Source organism: Myodes glareolus, chromosome 12 (genome assembly GCF_982192425.1).
Source record: "Myodes glareolus chromosome 12, mMyoGla1.1, whole genome shotgun sequence".
NCBI classification, from domain to species: Eukaryota; Metazoa; Chordata; class Mammalia; order Rodentia; family Cricetidae; genus Myodes; species Myodes glareolus.
In genome coordinates, this window is record NC_142037.1 from 59,404,135 (window position 1) to 59,429,649 (window position 25,515).

Below are 25,515 nucleotides of genomic sequence, written 5' to 3' on the forward strand. Positions count from 1 at the left end.
ATAGATCACAATATAGAATTTATTTATTATAGCATCTAGAAACAGAAATATATGCTATCCTCTATGCATAAACTCCAGTGGTCTGAGGCAATACAACTTCAGTAAGTAGCGATCATTAACACTGGTTAACTATTGATTAATTAATTAATAATTAAGCAATTATGAAAAACAAAACCTGCTGAAAATCCTAGAAAGATGTCAATGAAATTATTTTGGTCCCAATTTTGAAAATCATTTGTTTCATTTTCCTTTGTAAAGCAATTAAGACATAAAATATGATAGGCAGTGGCTGCAGATAAAGATGTGGACAGTTACACACTGATGAGTAAGCACTTTATGAAGGTAAAACAAAGTAACATATCAGTGTTATATTTTTCCAAAGAAAGTGAGTTTAAGTATAAAATGTAAAGAAGCAGATATAAACACATGACTACATATCTCCTTTAAGAATCAATAAGTTTGCTTATTAGGGATTGTTGAGTGACAATTGTAAGGTCTTGAAAGAATAGTATTGCCAGTTCTAATATACGAAGTAAAAACCTATCTGCAGATGCTTAGACTCTTGAAATAATTTTGTAATAAGATGTGATTTCTTTAATCAGTTTTTCAGTAAATTCTGTATGAGTATATATTTTTTTTCTTTTTTATATTTATTTCTGAGTGTCTTCATATGAGTTTATATGAAGTATGCACATGAGGGTGCTTCTGGGGGGTAGGAAGGGTTGATAGATACTTTTGAGCTAGAGTCGCAGTTGTTGGGAATCACATGATGTGGGTTCTACAATATGAACCAGAGTCCTGAAAGATTAATGACTTTTGATCGCCAAGCTATCTCTCTAGTCCTCAGAACCTCACTTTAAAGCTAGTAATCAAAGAAGTTTCCCTAAAATTAACCTCTATATTTTTTTTAATGCCAAAGATACTGAGAGTCAAGCTAAAGACCTTAACCATGAGGCAGTTCTGTGCTGTGATCTGTGCTTCCAACAAAATTTGAACTTTTAAATAAGCATAGCATAAATACATCTTTATGTGTGATTGTAATGCTGTAGTTTATGAAAGCAAATTAAAATCAGTGGAAAATTGTTACAGAATATCATAGAAAGTTTTTAATTGTATACCAAGCTGACCAATCATTTTATTTTAGACAACATAATAATACAAAAGTAAAATGTATCTACACTTTGTCTCATAATCATATATTCAGAAAAATGCCTTAAATTTTTATAATTTTGTATTTTGTTAAATTTTTAAACTTTAGTATATTCAAGAAAATTATAAAAACAGCTAGATACAACTTTTAGCGTACTTACAATAATAGGATTTTTCTCAGAAGATAACTCAATTATCTGTTTCTATCACTCTGCCATTTCTTATGGTCTTCCCTATTGTAAACTCAAATAATTGAATTCATTTCAATATAAACTATTGTCTCTCAATACCACATAAATTAGACATTGTTGTTTCGGAGACCTTATATGTATTTTTTGGTTTTTGAAGCTTATTTTGTCTGTTACTGTTCTTGCTTAAAAGCCATATTTTCTCCAGGTAGTTTGCATTCTCATTATAGACTCCACGCCAAGCAACAATAATATACTTTATAACGGCATGGGTTCATTCATAATTAATAAAGAATACCAGAATGGATTTTCTATTGTGCACATAAAAACTGACTAAACACAAAAGCATTCAATATACTTAGAAATATAAAAACTTGAAAGTATAGAATACAGGAAAATATCTTCATTTTTATCGCCAACCTAGGATGACTAATTGCCTTATGAATATAGAAAAATATTGTTGGTTTAACTAAATAATCTTTATCACTAATTAGTCTTCTATCACCTTTTCTTTATTCGTGAAAAGTATGTAAATGTTTTTATTAGTGTGTGTGCCTGTGTGTTTGTGTGTGTGTTTTACTTTGATTTGAAACTGGGTCTACCTTTTTGGTTTCAGTCTAATTTTCTATGATTACAGATTATGACACCAAGTATACTATATTATTGCTTTGCATCTTAAAATTGTTTTATTACTTTTTAATTTATTCTATTATATATTATATCCTAACCACAATTTTCCCTCCCTCAGTTCCTCTTATTTCCACTCAACTTTTTTCCAAGATCTCCTCCACGTCTGCAAATCTTCAAAAAATTGCTAGCCTTCAAGGGATATCAAACTAAAATGGCATAGGCGTCTACACTAATGTCATCATAGAACCTTCAACCAGTACCTGATAGAAGAGATCCACAAACAAGCACTGGGGTGAGTTCCAAGAGTCCTGTTGACTAGAGGGAGGAAGGATTGTACAATCAAGGGGGTGTCAGGATAATGATTAGGAAACCGGAGACAGTTGACATGAGCTTACAGACTCAAGACTGACAGTTGGGGAGCCCACATGGGACCAATCAAGAACCTCTGCATGGGCTATCATTGGTGTTTTTGAGTTTGGCTATTCTGACAGGTGTAAGATGATATCTCAAAGTTGTTTTGATTTGCATTTCCCTGATCGCTAAGGAGGTTGAGCATGACTTTAAGTGCTTTTTAGCCATTCGAAGTTCATCTGTTGTGAATTCTCTGTTCAGTTCAGTACCCCATTTTTTTAATTGGGTTAATTAGAGTTTTAGTGTCTAGTTTCTTGAGTTCTTTGTATATTTTGGAGATCAGACCTTTGTCTGTTGAGGGGTTTGTGAAGATCTTCTCCCAGTCAGAAGGTAGCCTTTTTGTCTTACTGACAGTGTCCTTTGCTTTACAGAAGCTTCTCAGTTTCAGTAGGTCCCATTTATTTATTGTTTCTCTTATTGTCTGTGCTACTGGGGATCTGCTTAGGAAGTGGTCTCCTGTGCCTATGTCTTGTAGACTACTTCCTACTTTCTCTTCTATCAGGTTTAAAGTGGTCGGATTAATGTTGATGTCTTTAATCCATTTGGACCTGAGTTTTGTGCATGGTGATAGATATGGATCTATTTTCATTCTTCTACAGGTTGACATCCAGTTATGCCAGCACCATTTGTTAAAGATGCTATCCTTCTTCCATTGTATAGCTTTAGCTCCCTTGTCAAAAATCAGGTGTTCATACATTTGTGGGTTAATACCTGGGTCTTCTATTCGATTCCATAGGTCGACTTCTCTGTTGTTATGCCAATACCAAGCTGTTTTCAATACTGTTGCTCTGTAATAGAGTTTGAAGTCAGGGATGGTAATGCCTCCAGAAGTTCCTTTATTGTATAAGATTGTTTTGGCTATCCTGGGTTTTTTGTTTTTCCATATAAACTTGATTATTGTTCACTCCAGGTCTGTGAAGAAGTTTGATGGGATTTTGATGGGGATTGCATTGAATCTATAGATTGCTTTTGGTAGAATTGCCATTTTTACTATGTTGATTCTCCCAATCCAAGAGCAGGGGAGGTTTTTCCATTTTCTGGTATCCTCCTCAATTTCTTTCTTCAAAGACTTAAAGTTCTTATCAAATAGGTCATTCACTTCCTTAGTTAGAGTTACCCCAAGATATTTTATGCTATTTGTGTCTATCATGAAAGGTGATGTTTTTCTGATTTCCCTCTCTGCTTCTTTATCCTTTGTGTATAGGAGGGCTACTGATTTTTTGGAGTTGATCTTGTATCCTGCCACATTACTAAAGGTGTTTATCAACTGTAGGAGTTCTTTGGTAGAGTTTTTGGGATCGCTTATGTACACTATCATATCGTCTGCAAATAACGAAAGTTTAACTTCATCCTTTCCAATTCGTATCCCCTTGATCCCCTTATGTTGTCTTATTGCTATTGCTAGAACTTCAAGCACTATATTGAAGAGGTATGGAGAGAGTGGACAGCCTTGTCGTGTTCCTGATTTTAGAGGAAAGGCTTTGAGTTTCTCTCCATTCAATTTGATGTTAGCTGACGGCTTGCTGTATATTGCTTTTATTATAACCTCACAATATGTATATAGCTCAGGAAGTAAAGGCATTTGCTATCAAGCATGCAATCTGATTTGACTTGCCTGAACTCAGTGTAGGGTGAGTAAACCTCTTTGGTGTCCACATGTATGTTACAGGATATGGATAAACATGAACACATGCACTCATATATACATAAAAAAGAGAAGAAAGTAAAGAAATTAAAAATAGAAACTCATGTGTAATGTGCAAAGCAGAGAACAAATAATCATTATAGATCCATTTATTCTCTGATGTATCAATTTATTTTTTATTTTTTTGGAGATGGGAGGTGGGGAGAAGGTGGAAATTTTTAATAAATAAATAAATAAAAAGAAATTGCAAAACATAAGGTTATTTCCCAGAATTCGGTTGACTGTGAATCACTTAGTCAGACCCAAAATAATCACACAGAAATTATATTAAATAAACACTGCTTGGCCCATTAGCTCTAACTTCTTATTGGCTAACTCTTACATCTTAATTTAACCCATCTCCATCACCACAAGGTCGTAGCCTACTAGCAAAGTCTCAGCACATCTGTCCCAGGCGGCAGCTCCAGTGCTTCACTCTGGCCCCACCTTCTTCCTCTGAGCATTCAGTTTAGTTTTCCCTGCCTGTGTCTATTCCCTGCACAGGTCCAAGACAGTTTTTTTTTTTAATTATTAACCAATAGTATTCACAGTCCCTACAGAGGGAAATTCTACATCAAATAAGTTGATGTCTCCTTGAGTATTGTTTTTTTGATTTTTTAATGAAGCTTCCATGGGTTCCATCTGCTTTGCAAGGCATGCTGGGAAGACAAGGATTTTTTTTCCTTCTCTCCATATGGTTGTGTTTAGTACAAAACTAACCAGGCATCTCATCAAGAGGATATGTTGGCTATTGAAGAGCTACCAGTTCATGAGAATGGAAGAGAACCTGGAGTAGACTGACAGGAAGCAGTGTCACATATATGGATTAGCATCTTCACAAGCTCCCCTAGACCTTTAGATCCTGGGGAACACATTTTATCTCCAGGCGAGGTGATGAGAAATCTCTTTAACATGAAAGGAAAACATTTCCCTTGACTGGGTATGGTCTCCTTCTATTACCACTCCTCTTCTTTTTCAATGAAATAAAGAGGCCTAAGAAACTTGAAGGCTCTAAGACTGATTGGGCTTGGTTCTTCCCTCTCTCCTGCCTCTTAAAGGACAATTAAAGGACTGCCAATTAGTCGGTAAGACACCACTTTATACCACACACACCTGCATCAGTGCACATTTACAGCCATAGTCATAGCCATGACTGTAGGATCAGACACACCTGGGCCAGATTGTGATTTTGAACTTAAATAGAGCACAACGCTGCCCTATTGTGACTTTAAATAGAAATCTTAAATACTTATATCACTGCAATTCTTCTCATTTGGAAAAGGAAACTAAGAGTATTGCTTACCTCTGTAAGTTCTTCTTATCAGACACAATAATATATACAAACTGCCCAACACTTTACAACAAACATTATCTATTTTATGAATTGTTGTTAACGATAATTCCTAGCCATCTATCTCTCTAAACAAATATTTCTTCTGGATGACATGATTTTAATTGTAAATATCCAGAGAAGTCCATGAAATATAGTTAATATTACAGGGAATTTAGTGGATATATGTCTTTTTTATTTTTTTATTTATTTTTATTTATTTATTTAACAAAAATTTCCACCTCCTCCTGGCTTCCCTCTTCCTCCACTCCCCCCCGTTTCCAGTCCCAAGAGCAGCCAGGGTTCCCTGCCCCGTGGGAAGTCCAAGATCCTCCCACTTCCATCCAGGTCTACAAAGGTGAGCATCCAAACAAACCAGACTCCCACAAAGTCAGTCCATGCAGTAGAATCAAAACCCAGCACCATTGTCCCTGGCTCAATCAGCCCCCATTGCCAGCCACATTCAGTGTCCAGTCTGATCACATGCTCCGTCAGTCCCAGTCCAGCTGGCCTGGGTGAGCTCCCAATATATCAGTCCCACCATCTCAGTGGGTGGACACACCCCTCGCGGTCCGGACCTCCTTTCTCATGTTTTAAATGAGACATCTTGGAAGAAAGCTTTATCCACCTTTGATGACAGTGAAGTACGCTAGAAAGCTAGGGAGAAGTGATACATCAGAATAATACATTACCCTGCCTTAGTCACATGCTTATCTTATCTGGTACTTTCCCCCTCTACTCCAATAAAGAAAATGACAATATAAAGGGTGTAACCTAAAAATTAAGTAGTAAGTCTCCCAGTAAAGTTCAAATTATTTTATCTCTGTCTTCTCTGTCCTGGATTATAAATAAGAGCCAGAATTGCCAGTAGATTGCTGATATTTTTTTAATACAAGTATCTCTGCAAGATCCCCATATTTCAACAAATAGTCAAAGTTGGTGTTTATCAATGACGAGATAAAATAAAAAAGACAATTACTCGGTCTATAATATGACATTGGTTAATGTGCTTCAATCTATCATTGTTCAATGTTCATATTTATTTTTATTAACACTAACAGGGATACAGTCCTTGGGAAAACCTAGTGTGCATAGTAAAAGTGGAGGGTTTGGAATATGCAGTACAGGGACTCATAAGGTACTCATTGCTTACCTACATACAGGTTTCTTTTTCTTTAAAAACGCTTTGTGACAATGCAAGTTTATAATTTCTTGAGAGGAACCATCCATAAATCAATTAGCCCTAATTAATTCTTAATCACTCTCAACAGCCAAATAAAAGAAAACTACTAGTTCTCAAAGCATGAACTGATTTCCAGTTTTACCATATGGATATTCTTAATTTTTTAATCACAAAATCTAACATAAATTTCTACTTACTCTTGTGAGTTCCTAGTCCCCTGTTTTCTCCTGATGCTAGTGCAACTAGTTATGTGCAACTAGTTATGTGCAACTAGTTATGTGCAACTAGTTATGTGCAACTAGTTATGTGCCACTAGTTATGTGCCACTAGTTATGTTGCACACTTCCACATATGAGGGTTTGAGTCTAAATCAATGTGAAGAATGAATGTTAAAGACTCCAGTATCCCTTTATGCAATATTTGCACAATAGTTTCATGTATTTCAATAGTCTAGACCATTTTGATTTGCTCTTTGACAAGAACAGAAACTATACACCTTTTGTTTATTAGGCTGTCTATATATCAGCTTTACACTGTTACAAAACTGGCAAGACGGTTCACAGGGAGATCAGGTAGAACTAGTGATTTTTTTTCCCCTACAAAATGTAATTCAAAGTTTTGAGATACTTTCTGCTCTATGGCTTGGAGGTTTTAAATTACTGAGTTCCAAAGGTGATGTTTCTAGTAACAGAAAAGGTCAGTGAATATTTCTGTTATTTCTGAGGAACTTTTTAGCCAAAAAGAATGGTGTATTTGAATTTATCTCAAGGTTATATTAATTTATAGAACTTCTTATTTTCTTCTGTCCTCTGCCCTCTGTCTTCATCAATAGAATAGTAGTTTTATTTTTTTCTGATTCCTTAGTTGTAGTGAATAAAATTTCCATAATTGTAATTGATAAGTAGTTGTAGAAGTTTCTACAATTTAAGAACATGTTGACTCCTACTACTAATTTTGTAATATTATTAAATTGTATTTTTAAATGCCAAGAATATATCATATTTCCCTAAAGAATTATCACAAGATAGGATGAAACATCAAATTTAAAGAGAGTATAAGAACAAATCCATAGAATGCAGTTGGAGCTTATGCTGGTTTAGTAAAGTGGTGGTTGTAGGTTCTCCTCCAAGACTATGACCACACTAGAATAGGTAGTTAGCTAGGTTTCCAGTATCAATCATGGTCCCTCTTGTTGTTCAGGTCATAAGTTTATAGAGACTACATACAAGTAGATAATAAACATAAAACAGATAATAGACACTGTCTAATATGTGTATATTTGCTATCTCATTGATTTCACAAAACGTTTGTTTATATACTACATTCATACTTTATAATGTGAAAACTGTATCAAAATAAATGATAAAGGCATGCATGAGTCTATATGCAGTGAAGAAGAGATTTAGATCCATGATTCTTCCCTAATAATTTCATGCCCTCTTGTTTAATTTTATTATAGCTCCTCAATACATTCAAAGAATGTTTAAAAATAATTAAAACTGTGTTGTAATCTTTGCTTATGGGGCAAGAATTTTAAGTATACGGCACATATTGAAATAGCAAGACACAAAATTACCTGTGGTGGAAGCAGTGGTAGTCTTATGAAGGCAAGGAGCATACTTAGGTCACTGCATCTCCGCTGAGTATCATACTTGACCCACATCATTAATGCATGGAAGATGGTCTCTTCATCAGGAACATTTACATCATCACTAGCCAGGAGTTTATGAAGCTCTTCAGCTGGAAGGAGTAAAAACTCTTGATTTCTGATTACTTCCATTATGTTTTCCTGTGGGGAGAAAAGATCTTGGCATAAATTCCATTTCGCTCCTTTGTGGCTGGCAAAGCATCTCAGAGAAAAATATGAAAAGCAGTCAATAACCTTTGTTCTCATTATACCATTAATCCTTGAGACACATCCTTCAGAAACAAGAGCTGTTAAGAAGAAAGCATTGTAATTGTAATTGAAGTGTAAATGTATCTGAGACGGTAGAGAACTTGTAATAACTGGAGGATTATAATGCACATCTTTGTTATGCAGGAAGAATGTACTCAGTGATTAGATGTTCAAGTTTCAAGTGAACTGCTATGTAAGAATTAACAAATATGAAAAGAATAACATTTTACACCTTCAAAGACTCAAATACACAGACACAAATGAGAAAATGGCAGTAAAATTACAAAGAGGAATACAAAATTAGTTAGCTTTGTTGTTTATTTGAAAAAGAGAGACACTTGAGAAACCATCAAAGTTACAAAATCATACGAGCTCTCCCCACCTCTTTCTTTCACAATTGCCTCCACTCATGACAGTTTCTTTGGCTTAATTGATTGCCACAATTGTTAAGCTTTTGGAAATTGTTATTTATAATAAAATTTTTTCTTGATTTTATTCAAGTCACAAATATATTGAGTATCATAAATAGATAACAAGACTTGACCTTGGATTTAATAAAGTAGTTTCAAAGGGCAGTCCCTAACCACTGAAACAAAACTGGAAAATGTATAAATGATATTTTGAAGTTCTTCTTACATCTTCTCATTGAGAAGTCTACAATAGGATCTTGGATGCTTTGTTTTAAACAGCAACTTGGCAACTATTTTAAAATCTATAAAATTAAAGAAATGCCTTGTACAGATCAAATAAAACTTTTTAAAGTTAACAATATGAATTATCTGTTGTTGTTTGAGAAATTGTAATGATCATACTTTTTTATAAAATACACCTCTTTCTGCCCTGCTTTCCATCTTGTGAAACATGAGCAACCATTTAAGATCCCCATCCCTAAAGAAAATTGGCATTCTTGGTCCCAGTAGCCATCAAATTTGACTTAGTTTTGATATAATTTTAATACCTATTTATTTTCATTTAGTTTGTCTGTTCTTCCAATTAATCACCCCATGTCTACTTCAACTTCTGAGTTAAATGTCTTATCATAAAGCCACAATGGTTCTATGTGTGTGTGGCATCTTCAAGATTTTTATTTAAAGACACACTAAGCTTTTAGTTTTACAGAGAGATACCTTCTGGTCATAATTAATTTATTCCCTTGCATTCATTGCAGGTGATAAATTATCTCCCTTCCTTCTGTCATATTATTTAACATATCATCACTCTAGTATTCAAAATGAAATCCATTAGTTTTGTTTCCTTTGTTCCTGTCATAAATCAAGATTTTAATTCAAGAATTCAGTAGTTATTTTGCACATCTGCAATTCCAAAATTTAGTTGGTGAAACCTGAAAAATAAAGTCAGTACCAACACCAGCTACATAGTAGGTGTGAGGCTTGGTTTCATGAGACATTATTACAATGAATAAGTAAGTAAGAAAGTAAAAATAAAGGAAGTACATAAGTAAATAAATAAATAAGTTGTAAAGCTACCTGTAGCATTTAGTTCCTCAGGCCAACTATTTAATCAGCTGTATATAGTGAACACCACCTAGAATCTCCTAACACTTGGTACCCTCAAAGCTCCCAAAGCTGTTGCCAAACTGCAGTCTGAACTTTGGTTTGCTTGTGCAATAGAAAATGAACATGGGGGATAGAGATCTGGAAACAGAGTACAAAACACATTTCTTATTTATACAACCTGCCAAGCTATTATAGAAACCCAAGTTAAGTCTTCTATGTAAAAGCTCAATATTACAAATAACAAAATAACTTACAAGTATCCATGTGGAGACTTTGATCAATATCAAAAGAGAAGTGAGATATAAGGAGATCAAGAAAAGTGAAACTGTATGTTAGCTGTTGCGTTTCTGTCAGTCAGAATGTACCTTTCTGATTAGCTGTCCTAGAGGCTACAGACAAGTTGTCCCCTCTACATCAAAAGCAAAGGCATTTGGGCATTTGTCCACACATAAGAACTAAGGCAATGCCTTCATCTATACGCTTGTTAAGTTTTCTATATCATGGGAAGAATTAACCTAAAAGAGAGAGAGAAGGGAGAAGGAGGGGATTGGGGAGAGCTTGGGGGAATGGGATAATGGAGATGGAGGAAGGGTGGATATGGAAGCAGGGAAGAAGATATCTTAACTAAGGGAACCATTTTAGTAGGGTTGGCTAGAGTCTTGGCTCTAGAGGGGTTCCCAGGTGTCCAAGGGGACTTCCCCAACTAGCTCCGTGGGCAGCAGAGGAGAGGGTGCCTGAACTGGCCTTGCCCCACTATCACGATGATTATCTCGCGTATCACCATAGAACCTTCACCTGGCGAGGGATGGAGATAGAAACAGATACCCACATTGAAGCACTGGACTGAGCTCCCAAAGCCCAAATGAAGAACAGAAGGAGGGAGAATATAAGAAAGGAAGGCAGGACCACGAGGAGTGCGTCCACCCATGAAGACTGTGTAACTGATCTAGTGGGAGTTCACCAAGGCCAGCTGGACTGGGTCTGAACGAGCATGTGATCAAACCAGACTCTCTGAATGTGGCTGACAATGTGGGCGGACTGAGAAGCTAGTGATAATGACACTGGATTTTGATTCTACTGCATGGACTGACTTTTTGGGAGCCTAGTCTGTTTGGATGCACACCTTCCTAGAATGGAGCGGTGTGGGGGGGATATGGACTTCCCACAAGGCAGGGCACCTTCACTTCTCTTAGGACTGGAGCGCGAGGGGGAGGGGGAAAAGGGGGTGCGGGAGGGAAATGGGAGGATGGAAGGAGGTGGAAATTTTAAATTAATTAATTAGTTAATTAATTAAAAGAACAGCTAGTGCTCTTAACCACTGACCCATCTCTCCAGCCCCATTAAGTATTTTAATTGATGAATCAGAAGTTGATGCATCTTTGTACTTTTGCCATTTTATTCCACAATCTCTATAGCCTACTATACAAGTTTTAAATGTACAATTTCTCATTTCAGGTTACTAAATGTGGAGATGTAAGAAGCTTTGTGTGTTTGTGGGGAGGGCTGTATATGTATAAACTCATATTTATACATATAAGCACTCCCCTTTGTTATGTGCAGAGGTCAGACTTTGACATTAGGAACTTGTCTATTGCTCTTCACTTTATTTTTGAGCAGGGTCTCTCATTGTATTGACAAGTTTTATGCCAACTTGGCACAGACTAAGTCATTAGAGAGGAGGGATCCACAGTTAAGATAATTCTTTCATAAAATCAAGCTGTAGAAAAGCCTGTAGGACATTTTCTTGATTGGTGATTTATTGTGAGGTCCCAACCCATGTGGATAGTGTGATCTATGAACTAGTGGTCCTCAGTTCTATTAGAAAGTAGAATGAGCAAGCTCTTAATCAGTGTTCCTCCATGGCTTCTGCATCAGCGCCTGCCTTAAGATTCCTGCCCTGTTTAAGTTTCTGTTTTGACATCCTTCAGTGCTGAGCAGTGATACCGAAATGTAAGCCAAATAAACCCTTTCTAAAAAAAAAAAAAAAAAAAAAAAAAAAAAAAAAAAAAAGTTTGATCCATCATGATCTCTAATGAAGAAGGTGTTATCGAACAAAATAACTGCATAATCCACTCCATGGATGTAAATTAAATTTAAAATCCTAACTACAATCACTGTGCCATCCGGTCCACTTTTCTTTTAGAAAGCTCTAAATATTCACTTTGGTTCAATTAATGATCATTTTGCAAGGAGAGCCCTGGCTATTGACGTAATTATAAGTCATATGGTAGTGTCCCCAGTCTCAACAACAAGTTTTTAACCACTTCTTTCAGGCCCCATACAACTTTCTTACATAATTACACTCAAATACAAATAACGATGGCTATTACAGATATATTAATGTATTCGTTATTTGTATTTGAGTGTAGTTATTTTATTCTTGCGTTTTCTTTAGGAGTATATGGTATTTTATAGATATCTGTAACAATTTATTGAATTAATTAGATATTTTTATTCTAATTGCTACCAGACTTCTCTTAAGAGATTAAGGAAGAAAATTACAATTTTTGAGAAATTTGAAAAGATAGGTTCTTCAATTTTATTTCTTTTACTCAAACATGCCTGCCATTATTAAACTATAGTCAAAATTGTAGTTACACTGTAGCTCAAAAGAATGCAATAAAAATCACTCTGTGAAACACTTAGTGGTGTCTGTCATAAAGATTTTGTTCAAGATATATTTCATTATATTTCATAGTGTTCTCTTTATGGTGACCCTTGGGGAAATTTCTTATAGGTTTTAGTAGCAAGAATAATTGCACTTCTCTTGAGTAAATTGGTTTTCCTTTATCATGGATGTTGTAAATTATGAAATTGATCAGATTTCTCTTTTTATTTAGCCTCGAGGAAACTTAGAGTCAGATTGAAATCCATCTGGCAAGAAGGCTATAGCCTTTTATTGTTTGATTTCTTTTCAGACAGCTCTGGTAATAGTTTCATTTAATATCACTATAGACACTGTTTTATCCTTCTTTCGCTCATAGACCTGCTCCTAATTCAGCTGAAATACTTATAATTTTGTGTCTTTTAAAATAATACCAGATTCTTTGAAAACTCTTGGTACTGATCTTAAAAAATCTCATGAATTATGTAGGCCTGTTATTAGTTATTGCATAATGTTTCATATACCTATTATCTAAGCATTACATATTAATGGGGTCTAACATTCTCTTTTTTCCATTCTCATCTCTTCCTAGTCTCCTTTAAAGGCAGTTTTTCCCTAAATGTTTCTGTGATAATTGCAATATAGTTTCTGGAATTTTTTAAACATATGCTTGCTTTGTCATGATGTTTTATGAAGTTAAAACTAGTTCCCTCATATAGTAAAAGTTAATCAAAATCATATTAATTTTGAAAATCATAAGAGTTTTTTTATATCTTTAGTCTATTTACAATTTGTGGAAAACATTTTTAAGAGCCTTGCATGTACTGCTGGATAACTATTACAGAAAGAAAAATGTATATTTTAAGCAACACATTCATCATTTTATACTCAAAGTTTGCTATCTAAAAGTCATCATAAGCAAATGGGCTCAGACTTAGTAAGGTTTTAAACTAGAATATGACAAATGGTATGATGTGACAAGCTGGTCAATGAAATAAAGACATAATAAGTTATGTATTAATTGATATGTCACATTGATTGACAACAGTCTCAGAAATATTGTCAAAATAACAGCAAAATTGAACTGTAGGTTAGGTGTTTGAACATATTAATCCTAAATCTTTGACACTTTCTCAGTGTCAAACACAAGCAAACAAACAACACAAAACACAGAAACAGACACATTTTAAATAAGTTTAAAATACTTAACACAGAGAAATATTTTGACATTAAATGTAAGATGTCACAGACGAAGGTGGAAAAATTGCAAATATGGTTCTGCCATGCATTTCAGGGTAGAGTTCTGGCTGAGAATATGCAAGATCCATCCTCAGTGATTCAAATAAAAATGAGTAATAACATCTTTTGAAGCATCCAGAAGTCTCCAAACAAAGTTTTCTTTCATATTTTTTTTGATTTTACCTTTAAACAATTTTTAAAGGTTAGTTTCCCTTTCTTTTAACTCTACTATTGCTATTCCTCATAACAGTCTTTTAAAAATTAATTGATAGTAGTGCTTATTCTGATATTTAAATAGAAATATTAATTATTAATTTTCTGTGCCACATAAACTACTAGGTGAACATTATTAATACCATTAGGTTTGAGAGAATGCAAGTAACTCCTGAGATGTAGAAATGGATAAATAGGTAAAAGCAACAGCTGCCTAGCTGGAGAACCCAAATTTTCTATCTTAAAATCATTGCTTTATTTTAAGATGTATTTTAAAATATGTATATAAATATGGTGCACTATTTTATTGTTCAAATATTCTCAACAATTCATCCTCATTGTTAATGAAGATTCTGATCTTAAAATATGAACATGTATGTTATATAACAATACTTTGAATAAATATTACATAAGTTATAGACAAGCCAGAAAAAATAGAAAAAGCAATGGCTTTTTGTTCAAATATATAATTCTTTTTCAATTCTGAGGATTTCTTCTCCTAATTTAACAGGATAACATAAAATAATGAATACTTTAAAACATCATAACTTCATCTTAAAGTAAATCTGGAAAGCACTGTTAATGTATAAGCTTTTTTTTAATCCTGATTTAAGACCCATTAATATAAAAAAGGTTCAAATCTTAATAATTTCATACGAAACGTACATGATTGTGTCAGGAAAATAATTTAATCCCCTAAATTGTTTTGTCTGGTCATGAAACTGGGAATAAATGGTACAAACACTTGTACAATTCATTTTATCTGGTCAGGAATGGGACAGTAGTGAATAAAATTTACTTATAGATTGTATGACCAAGAAAATATCCCAGGAAGCTAAATGGTAGCATTTCTATTTTTTTTAAAAGAAGACATATTTCCAAATGAGTTGGATGTTTCTTAAAATATCTACATCTATATACAGCTCATGTACTTTTCTTGTACAAAGTATAGGTCAAAGCAAGGTATTTGTTTTTAATAACCATTGATGTTTAACACCTTTAACTCTTACTACAGCCATATTGTTTTCTTCACTCTGGTCATGTACTGTTCTACATCAGTAGTTGCCACAAATATTGTTATGTAAGAGAAACATTGAGAATGACAGTTGCTAGAAAGGTTAGACTAGAAGCAAAACACTCATTATCATAGCCATATACATATACATATACATAAAAGTATATCTTTTATGTAATCACAAAGGATTGTATTGCTAAATGAAAGTATATTCTCTTTTGTTCTAATGCTTATAAACTTTAGTGAAATATATATGTGTGTGTTTATGTATGTGAATGTGTATATATTTCATTTATATAATATGTAAATTCTATATATTTTAATATTTTATATGTAGTATATATATGTGTGTTATATCACATAAAAGCACACCATACACACCCATACACACAAACAATGTATTCAAAAAAAGAACTTTAAAGGGTATGTATAATAAAGAAAGGAGTAAGTATGTTAGCTCTAAGTATAATGATAATGATTACTTTGCATTACTTTACAGTAAGAAGCAGAAATATTATTTAATAAACAATGTACTATAATAGTGATGTGAAATTCCCCTCTGTATGCTGTGAATACCATTGGTTAATAAAAGAGTTGTTTTTGTCAATGGCTTAGGTGAGTGTAGTCAGTCAAGAAAACTGATCGTGAATAATAGGCTCAAAGACCTTTAATTATGGCTAGAGTCCACTTATGAGTGAGTACATACCATATTCCTCCGTTTGTGTCTGGGCTACCTCACTCAGTAAAGCATTTTCTATTTCCATCCATTTGCATGCAAAATTCACGATGTCATTGTTTTTTACCGCTGAGTAAAACTCTAATATATATATGTTCCACACCTTCTTTAACCATTCTTCTATTGAGGGGCACCTAGGTTGTTTCCAGGTTCTGGCTATTACAAATAGTGCTGCTATGAACATAGTTGATCAAATGCATTTGTGGTATGATAGGGCATCTCTTGGGTATATTCCCAAGAGTGGAATTGCTGGGTCCTGAGGGAGGTTGACTCCCAGTTTCCTGAGAAACCGCCACACTGATTTCCACAGTGGAGCCTATTATTCGTGATCCTAGAGAAGCTAAATAAGGTGAACCTGAAGAAAATCATGTAGTTATCCTTCTGGATATTGGAAGTAGACAAGAGTGCCCGGCAACCTTGAGAGCGCTGGGGGTGGGGGTTGAAGGGGAGAGGGTTAAAGAGAAGGGAGTAGGGGAGGATTGGGGAAAGCTTAGGGGATTGGGATGGGGGGAGGGAGGAAGGATGGATATGGGGCAGGGAAGTATATATCTCAACTAAGGGAGCCATTTTAGGGTTTACAAGAGACTTGATTCTAGAGGGGTTCCCAGGTCCAAGGAGAGATCCCCAGATTGTTTCCTGGACAGCACTGGAGAGGGTGACTGAACTGGTCTTGGCCCATAACCGTACTGATGAATATTTTGCATATCACCATAGAACCTTCATCTGGCAATGGATGGAGACAGAGACAGAGACCCACACTAGAACACTGGACTTAACGCCCTAGGTCCAAATGAGAAGCAGAAGGAGGGAGAACGTGAGCAAGGAAGGCAGGATCAGAGGAAACCTTCACCCGCAATGGATGGAGATTGAGACAGAGACCCACATTGGAGCACTGGACTGAGCCCCTAAGTCCAAATGAGGAGCAGAAGTAGGGAGAACATGAACAAGGAAGTCAGGACCGCGAGGGGTGCGTTCACCCACTGATACAAGGGAACTGATCTAATGAGAACTCACCAAAGCCAACTTGACTGGGACTGAACGAACACATGATCAAACCGGATTCTCTGAATGCGGCTGGCACGGGGACTGTCTGAGAAGCCATTGATAATGGCACTGGGACTTGTTTCCTCTGCATGTACTGTCTTTTTGTGATCCTAGTCTGTTTGGATGCTCACCTTCCTAGACCTGGAGGGAGGGGGGAGGAACTTGAACTTCCCACAGGGCAGGAAATCCTGACTGCTCTTAGGGCTGGAGAGGGAGGAGGAGAGGGAATGGGGAGAGTGGGAAGGTACTGGTAGGAGGGGCGGAAGTGGAAACTCTTATAAATTATTTTTATAAAAAGAAAAGAAAACTGATTGGAGATACAGAGGGAAAGTAGATGGATGAAGCTGCCAAAGGAGAAAGACGGTGTCCAGAACCTCACCCAGTAAACCACAGCCCTGTGGCAATATACAGATTAACATAAATGGGTGAATTCAAGATTCAAGCTAGAAATATGAATGAGTCATTGGTCGAACAGTGTTATAATTAATATAGTTTCTGTATGGTTATTGGTTCTGAGCAGCTGGGTCATGAATGAGCAGTCTCTACCTAAAAGTGGCGAACAAGGTCGGGCAGCTACATCCACAAAAACAAAACAAAACAAACAAAAAAAAAACAGACAGAGTTTGGGAAGAAATTCTAAACACAAAAGAACAGAGTTAAGCACAACTTCTTGGTAGCAGCATGTTTCCAGATAGACTATATTTGTTGGTAGCAAGAAGGAATGCAGCTCCTTTAAGAGGTTTCTTGATTTAGCTTTAGTGACAAAAACTACACAGCTTGTTTCAGAGAAGATTTTCTAGTTTATGCTAGAAGCATAAACTCTGGCTATTTGGGGAGGTACTGCTCATAAATTGAGTCTGTGAGCAGTGTGTGCAAATTGCTAAATGGTAACGTATACCTGCTGCATCTCTGGAGCTGGAGCACTGAGCATTGCTCATAGAGGTGGTCAATATGCCTCCACCATGTTTGATTGGATGGAGCAAACAGGCAGGGCCATGGAGTTGGTCCTAACCATGCCTGCTTAGCATTAAAAAAGTGCTCTTGCTCAGAAAATGATTACAGATACCAAATAAAGACAGATTCAGAAAATTCTGAAAAAGACGTCAGAATGGATCACTGTGGTGAATAAATGTACATAGATTTGGGAGACAGAAGGAAAAGATAGTTATAAAATGAATTAAGTAGTTTTACAAAATAAAACAAAGACTTTAAAGAGACAGGTAATATAAAAGCACAGACAGTAATAGATTGAAGGAATAGGAGAATAAAATTAAATAAGCCACATAAAGTTGGGACAGACACAGAGAGTATGGATTATGTATATTATTGTGTTTTCTTTGAATTTTTTGATTGTAGAGAGACATTTGATTCAGGAGCTATTAAGTTAGAGCAACATAAAGATACCCTGACTTCAAAATTTGGGTCTAAGAATTGCTTTGGAAAGGAAGTTCTGCTTTGGTTTCCACAGAAGATGAGAACCTGTAGATTCCTTCCAGGCTAGTGTGGTTTGATGGAATAAGACACCCCAAAAGTTCTCTGTGAACTCCTAAAAATACTTCTCCCCACCCCCCCAAAAAAACCAGGGAGCAGATTGACTAAAAACTATGGACAAATTTCCAAAATAATTGCTTATTTATTATATTTGTTTTCATTTAAAGGGGGTTGATTACAAGTGATTAATGGTCACAGTCAATTTCTAAAAATAGTAATAAGAAAGAGGGATATGATATAGAGATGAATAGATTGCATTGATATGGTTCTTGTCCTATTGATACAAATTTAATGTTGATTTTGTTACATTGTATATATGTATTTCTGCTTTTCCTTAGATAATTGTGTATGTGCAGCTCATTTAATGTTTAGTTAAGAAATATGAATTAACAGTCATTTGTAATAGTAAAAAATTGTAGTCATATTAGTTTGTTTTCCTAGATACATAAATATATATTTTAGTGAGATAGATAATCATCAGCACTTCAAATAACTAGAGAATATGACATTTAAAATGTTTTAAGAACTTAGAAGCTTCTTGACTGTAATACATATCTGCTACTGTCAGTACAATAACTTCAAGTGAATAAAATGCATTGAAAGGTTTCCTTATGGAGTTTGTTAGCCATTTGGGCAAGAAACAGCTCTTGTACAGACATCTTGATGGTAAGCTATATGAACTAGATATGTAGGACCCACAGAAAAAGTAGATGAGATAGTCTTTTAGGAATCATGCTTTGTTTATGAGTCTGTCAGACATTCTGTAGCTCACAGAAGAAAGCAACTGATGAACTTTGTCATTAAAAGGCAGAACAAATCTTCAAATTTCCTGCTTCATGAAAGATTTTGCCAAATACTTTGGGACTGTAGGCTGAAAATGGATGCCCCAACATTACAGAAGAACTTTGGGTGACTGTTATGAATATGGAGCATATTCCCCTCCATATGCTGTGAGTAGCATTAGTTAATAAAGAAACTGTTTCAGCCAATGGTTTAGCAGAATGAAACCTGGTAGAATATCCAAACAATGATACATGAAGAGAGTAGGCATAGACAAGGGGACATCATGCAGCTGCCAAAGGAGAAAGACGCTAGCCAGAACCTTACCCTGTAAGTCACTGCCTTATGGCAATACACCGATGAACAAAAATCATAAATCTTAATTCAAGATGTGAGACGTAGCAAGAAACATTCCTAAGTCATTGTTGTAATTAATATAGTTTCTGTGTGATTATTCAGGTTTGAGCAGCTGGGAAATGAACAAGCAGTCTTGCTTACACAATAATATTGTGACTTAACTTTGCTTCAATTTATAACTCTAATTTCTTGAATATGTGGCACTCCACTGTGCTACTGATTAACTTTCCATGACAAAACCCTTAAACAAACCTGAATGCCCCTCTTCCAGAGACTATCAGTTGTCAAAAACTCCTCAGACAGAGTTGAAACTCTATGCTCACTTCTTTCCACACTGGGATATACCTTATTTGAGTTTTTATATATCTTGTTCATATAGTTACAAACCCTGAGTTATTTTGTATAACTTTTCTGCTTTGTATGAGAAATGTTGTTTCTTTGTACTCACACAATAGACGGCAATTAACACAGGTACCCACAGCTTGTCATTGTATAGAGAAAAAGATAACGTGAAATGTTCAGATCTAAATGGGAAAGAGCCAAAAATCATAAAATGATTTTAAAATCTACAAAGTAGAAACTGAGGGAAAATAATGCTTTTAGAAAAAAATAATTGAAATAATAGAAACAAACTTCATAAAACTTAAATGATTCTATTATGAATATTTCTCAAATTTGTCAAAAACTAATTTGCCACATGTCATTATTTTAGCCATCAGAAACATGAAGAAAACATCACCACAGTAATCTGTATAAAATATTGAAATAATATAAAGTTTTTAAAACAGGAAGTTGATATGAAAAATGAATACTTGATATATTTGGAAGATATTGTAGAGAGAAATGAGGGCTACCATGAGAAAATAGAAGGCTACATTTTATGTCATTGCAAAGAGTTTCAATACAAAACTGACTGTTCCCCATTTCTCAAATATCCATTAATTAATTTAATAATTTAATTAAATAGCTTTAATGTTTACACTTAAAGTTACGGAAAACCTGGTTTTTAGTAATTTTATATTCTGTTATAGAATGGTACTGTAAGATTTGTAGCCAAGGAAAATCATCCTGTATTACCTGATAATTTCATGCATCAAAAGTCCAGCAAAATCAGCAAATAACAGTGAGAAAAAGTCCCAAATGGGATGTCTCCAGAAAAATCCTATAGTCATGGCTCAGATACCCATGTAGAAGAGGGAGAAGAAAGTGAGAAAGACATTTCTCACTGCTCACAACGTCATACGTCATTATGTCATTACAGTAGTAGAAACCAGAACCTAGAACCAGACAATGACTGTTTGCAATTGTAACATGAAGAGGTGGGGCCTGCTTGTTTGTGGGTTTTTCTGTCCTCCCACCAGGTCCCCACAATTATTTGGTCCCAGAGAAAATCACCCACACAAGACTCCATAAGTTACAATGCTGATTGGCTCATTAGGTCAGGCTTCCCACTGGCTAACTCTCATATCTTGATTAACCCATTTTTCTGATTTATTTTAGCCATGTGGCTCAGTACATTTTTCAGTGGGGCAGCTCACATCCTGCTGCTTCAGTGATCTGGGCAGGAGTGGAAGGAATCAACTTCCTTCTCCCCAGAATTCTCCTGCTCTTCTTGCATCATTTCCACTTCCTGTCTGGTTTTCCCACCTACACCTCCTACCTGGCCAATCAGCATTTATTTAAAACATGATTGACAGAATACAGACAATTCTCCCACACCATGCAATGAACACTTTCAAGTTAAGATAATGGACAAAAGGGTTCACAGTGTGACTCACTGTGTCATACTGCAGATTCCATGATGAGATTTTTAACTTTTTCCCTCTTCTTGTTTCTTTTTTCTCTTTAATTTCTATTTAGATGTGGGGTGGGGGAGAAGGGTGTGCAGGGTCAAACAGCAGATGTGAAAAAATTGGGTCAAGAATGTGATCAAGATATGAGAGGTAAAAGACACATACAATTTTAAAGAATGTAAGAGGCAGAGGGTGTGAAGAACACCAAAAGGAATAGATTTTCTAAACACAACATGACTTTGTACATACAGACTTACAACAACTGCAGTGACATGCAAATGGCCTCCGTGGGTCTACAACAGATCGGTTCACACAACTAAGAGAAGTGGAAACACACCAATCTCTAAAGTAGATGCTAGCTCCAATTGATAACTATTTGCAAGTACAGATTTAGTTTTCTTCAGGGGAGTGTCACTAGGGAAATAGACCACTATTAAGGGTAGGACACATACATAACAGAAGATGGCCAACACAAAACAGAAGGAGCCCAATGGAACTTTGGAGCCCTTTTTTCTTATAATGCTGTTTCAAGGCACTTAAAACTAAATTAAATTAAATTTAAAATAACTTTACAATCCTTTGTGAATATATATTTGATTCTAGTTTCATGTTTTTATGCAAGTCATGCTTGTACAAATATGTGAGCCATTGTGAATAGATATGTTAGATATGTTTCTCTTGCTTTATGTTGTGCTCTTTTATTTCTGGTTGTTTAGTCCTATTGTGGTCTGTTTATTTTTGTTTTATATTCTATTATCGTTATTCCTTATGTACCTGCTTATTTCCTTAGGAGAGACAGAAAGTGTATAGATCTGGAAATAAGGAGAAGAAAAGTGAAACTGGGAGAAGTTAGGTAAGGGTAGAACATAATCAGAATATTTTTATGAGAAAATATATTTTCAATAAAAGAAAATATCCAGCAGGATATTTTATAGAATTTATTTTATAGTGGATGTAAGACTGATGTCAACAATGACTTTTACTGCCTTGTGGTCATTGCTGAGGTTTGAGATGCTTTTTCTGTTGCATAACTTGTCTCCGTTTCTCCACGTTTACGTAGGGTGATATCATATTGACAATTTCTCATATATTGATTATCCATTGCATCTCATTCTGCCCAAGTCATCTTCTCTTCTTCTGTATTTCTGAAAGTCTATTTTGACTTCCTTTTTGGCTTTAGAGGCTTAGATTCAGTTTCAATAATCATGCAAAATTGCTCTTTTAAAGTTAGATAATTTATCCATCATCTTAGCTCCATCTGTGAAGTACTTGAACAGTAATTCCCAGATTAATTCTTTACTTGAATGTCTTTGGAATAATAGGTGAAAAAGTTTAAAAACTGTTTGCTATAACTTGCCTGTCTTTTAAGATCTTTTGTTTTTCATATTTGTTATTCAATAGTTTTCTTATACGTAGCTGGGTGAAACAGTTATCACCAAGTTGCAGTCATTCAAATGGGATACTTCCTTCCTATGCACATGTTAAATTCTGTACTGGAGAACAGGAATTAAAGATGAAAGGAGAGGACATGGCTCTAAACCCAACTAACAAAAATGTATTTCATAAATCGAAGAAAAAAGAAAATTCTATTTTGATTTACAAAGTCCTCTGTTTTATTTCTGAATATATTGAGAAAACCTTTTTCTGGTGCACAGTTATGCCTTGAATTACACTTCTACCTTGACCAAAGTACTGTGATTGCAGGCATGCTATTGTATCACCAGGTGTAGTATACTAAAACCATCTGCTCCCTTAAATCCCTTGAAAGTGTATTCCTTTGATAACTTATTAGAGTAAAAACACATAACATTTATAAATAAATATTTATAAAACTTTTTCTCAATTCCTAGGGGTTCTTGAGTAGGATTATAATGTAGGGCCATAATCCTACATTAAAAGACTTTCAACTGATTCACTGGAATATCTGAGCAACTAAATACAAAAATACAAAAAAAAATACAAAAATACAAAATAATGGGTTACTGAAAATGGGAAGAAGAAAGTCCATATTGTTCATAGTTCTGTAACAATGAGAATTAATGTTTTTGGTAATCACAAGCATTAAGTGTGTCTAATAAAATTCTAACTTAGTTCAAGCAAGTTCCTGACTACATCAAGTCTTCCACAATGTAATAAGAAACTTAAGCTATTGACTAAGTAACATAAATAAACAAGAACATTGCCCATTGTGATTGTTTTGTCTGGTACCCTAAAGAGTCCTTAAATCTTGGGTAAGTTTATCTCCAAATAAATGAGGCAATAGTTAGTGAGAGTTAGCAGTTCTTTGTTTTGCATGTCACTGCATAACCATATTACCAGAATGTCTTTATCTTTTAAAGAACAGGAATAATGTCAATCATCTTTAGAGACACCCTTATAGAAACCATAAATATTATGAAAACAGATCTGGATATTCCCTGAGACACCAGTGAATGAGTAATATCCGTAAATGACGTTACTGAGCATACTTGAATTTCTAGGTTTCATCAAGCTGTAAAGCATCGGTTAATGAATCCAGTTAAAATTTCTGACTCAGTTAGGCAATCAAATTCTGATGCAAATTTGTGTGAAAATGCACATTCTGTGAGAAAAATGCACCTATGACTGAATCAGCAAAGAATGACAGAGGGCCAATTAAATAATTGTAATGAGCATTCTACCCTAGATGAACAAGCAGGCCAAAGACCTCTGCAAAATAGTTTGTACACAAACTGTAAGGTCTCCAAAGGAAATATGAGTGTGATTCTCACCAAACCTTGGCGTCCTGTGTCTTATTAGGCTTTGTTTCTCTCCTGGTGATTGGTCCTGTTGATACTAGCTTCGTCTCCCCAGCTAGAAAGTCTCAACATAAATTAAACAGCCTCGATAGAATTTGTGTAGAGTTTAGGACTGAGTTTCAAAAGCAAACAAAACTAGAGATCAAGTATATTTTAATAAGGACTGATGAAAGCAGAGATCCTAAGTCTGGGTTTGATGTGAATTTAGAAATAGTTGAATTTTTGGGGTCTTAGTGAGACAGGATAGTAAATTGCTTTGGATACACTCAGTATCTGGCATCAGTAAATAGAAAAATTGGTGATCTCTCTTCCTTGAAGTGTGGCAGCATCACAAAAAAGATTATTACTCGGGTACCAGTTTTGAGTGGGTCATTTAGGACCTCTGAAGCCCTGAAATTAATGCCTTTCATCACTGAATGCACCATTGTTATCACCTATGGCATTGATATTAATCTTAGCCAAATTTTGTTTCACTTTTTGACGATGGCCCTAGGGAATATCTGTCAAAAACAGTTAAGTGAGATATTTAGAAAACCTTAAGGCCATACATCTTTTATTAGATGGTTATCTTGCCTCTTTATACAATAACAGGTATTTTCAGAAAAACAAAGTAAATACTTTATTGCCCAAATTGTCTTTAAGAAGGTCATCTTTTATTCAATAGACTAGTAAAGCCTATGTATATACCTGCCTTTCAGATTCACCAAGTGTTACCAGTGCCTCAATATGCAGTCCTTGATTCCAGAAGTATTTGATATGTTTGCCACGTAGAGAGATTATTACTAAAGATGATGTAACTTTATGAATAGAAATTAGCATCTTTTTATACCCCTTCTCACATATGCTATCAAAATCAACTTTCTTTTCTTTGGAAGATGTTGTCAAATAATGTTTCAACAACATTGTGTGTGTGTGTGTGTGTGTGTGTGTGTGTATGTGTGTGTGTGGGGCAAGGCCCCTTCCAGATACCCTTTATTCAGCCCCTTCTGTATTTCCCAATTCTGAAGAGAATAGCCTTTTATTCTGTGACTATTATTGTTAAATGTGTGTTGTGTGTGTGTTGTGCATATTTCTGTGTTTCTGTGTGTATAAAACAACAGACATGCAATATTTTGAGTCCTTTTTGTTACTTCTGTATATTGGAGTTAGTGAGAAGATGGCAACTTGAAAGGAGTGTATTATAATCACTTTGCTAGTACAACATAATTCCTTATTGTACTATAAATCTTGTAGTTACACACACAGATAAGTGTAGAACAACCACACCTTTTCAAAGAAGTCTCTCTTTACAGCAGATGGATACTATCAGAGAAAATCACAACTACTCATAGTGCAAAGAGCTACAGACTGTGAGGATCCCACACACAAAGTATACATATACAACACAGCTCCTGCCTTTAATGCTCAGAAAACGTCAAGGATGATAGGTTGGAGACATTGCAATGTTATAATAAGAGGAAGTAATGTCATAATGAG

The 25,515-nt window shown here is 35.1% G+C and overlaps 1 protein-coding gene across 1 annotated transcript in view; it reads right to left on the bottom strand.

Moving 5' to 3' along the window:
• The window catches only part of Klhl1 (kelch like family member 1), a 336,046-nt gene that overhangs the window by 127,840 nt on the left and 182,691 nt on the right, over positions 1–25,515 (bottom strand). The window contains exon 5 of the mRNA XM_048421935.3: positions 8,152–8,364. Within this exon, the coding sequence (XP_048277892.1) occupies positions 8,152–8,364 (213 nt within the window). The remainder of the gene's footprint in view (positions 1–8,151; positions 8,365–25,515) is intronic.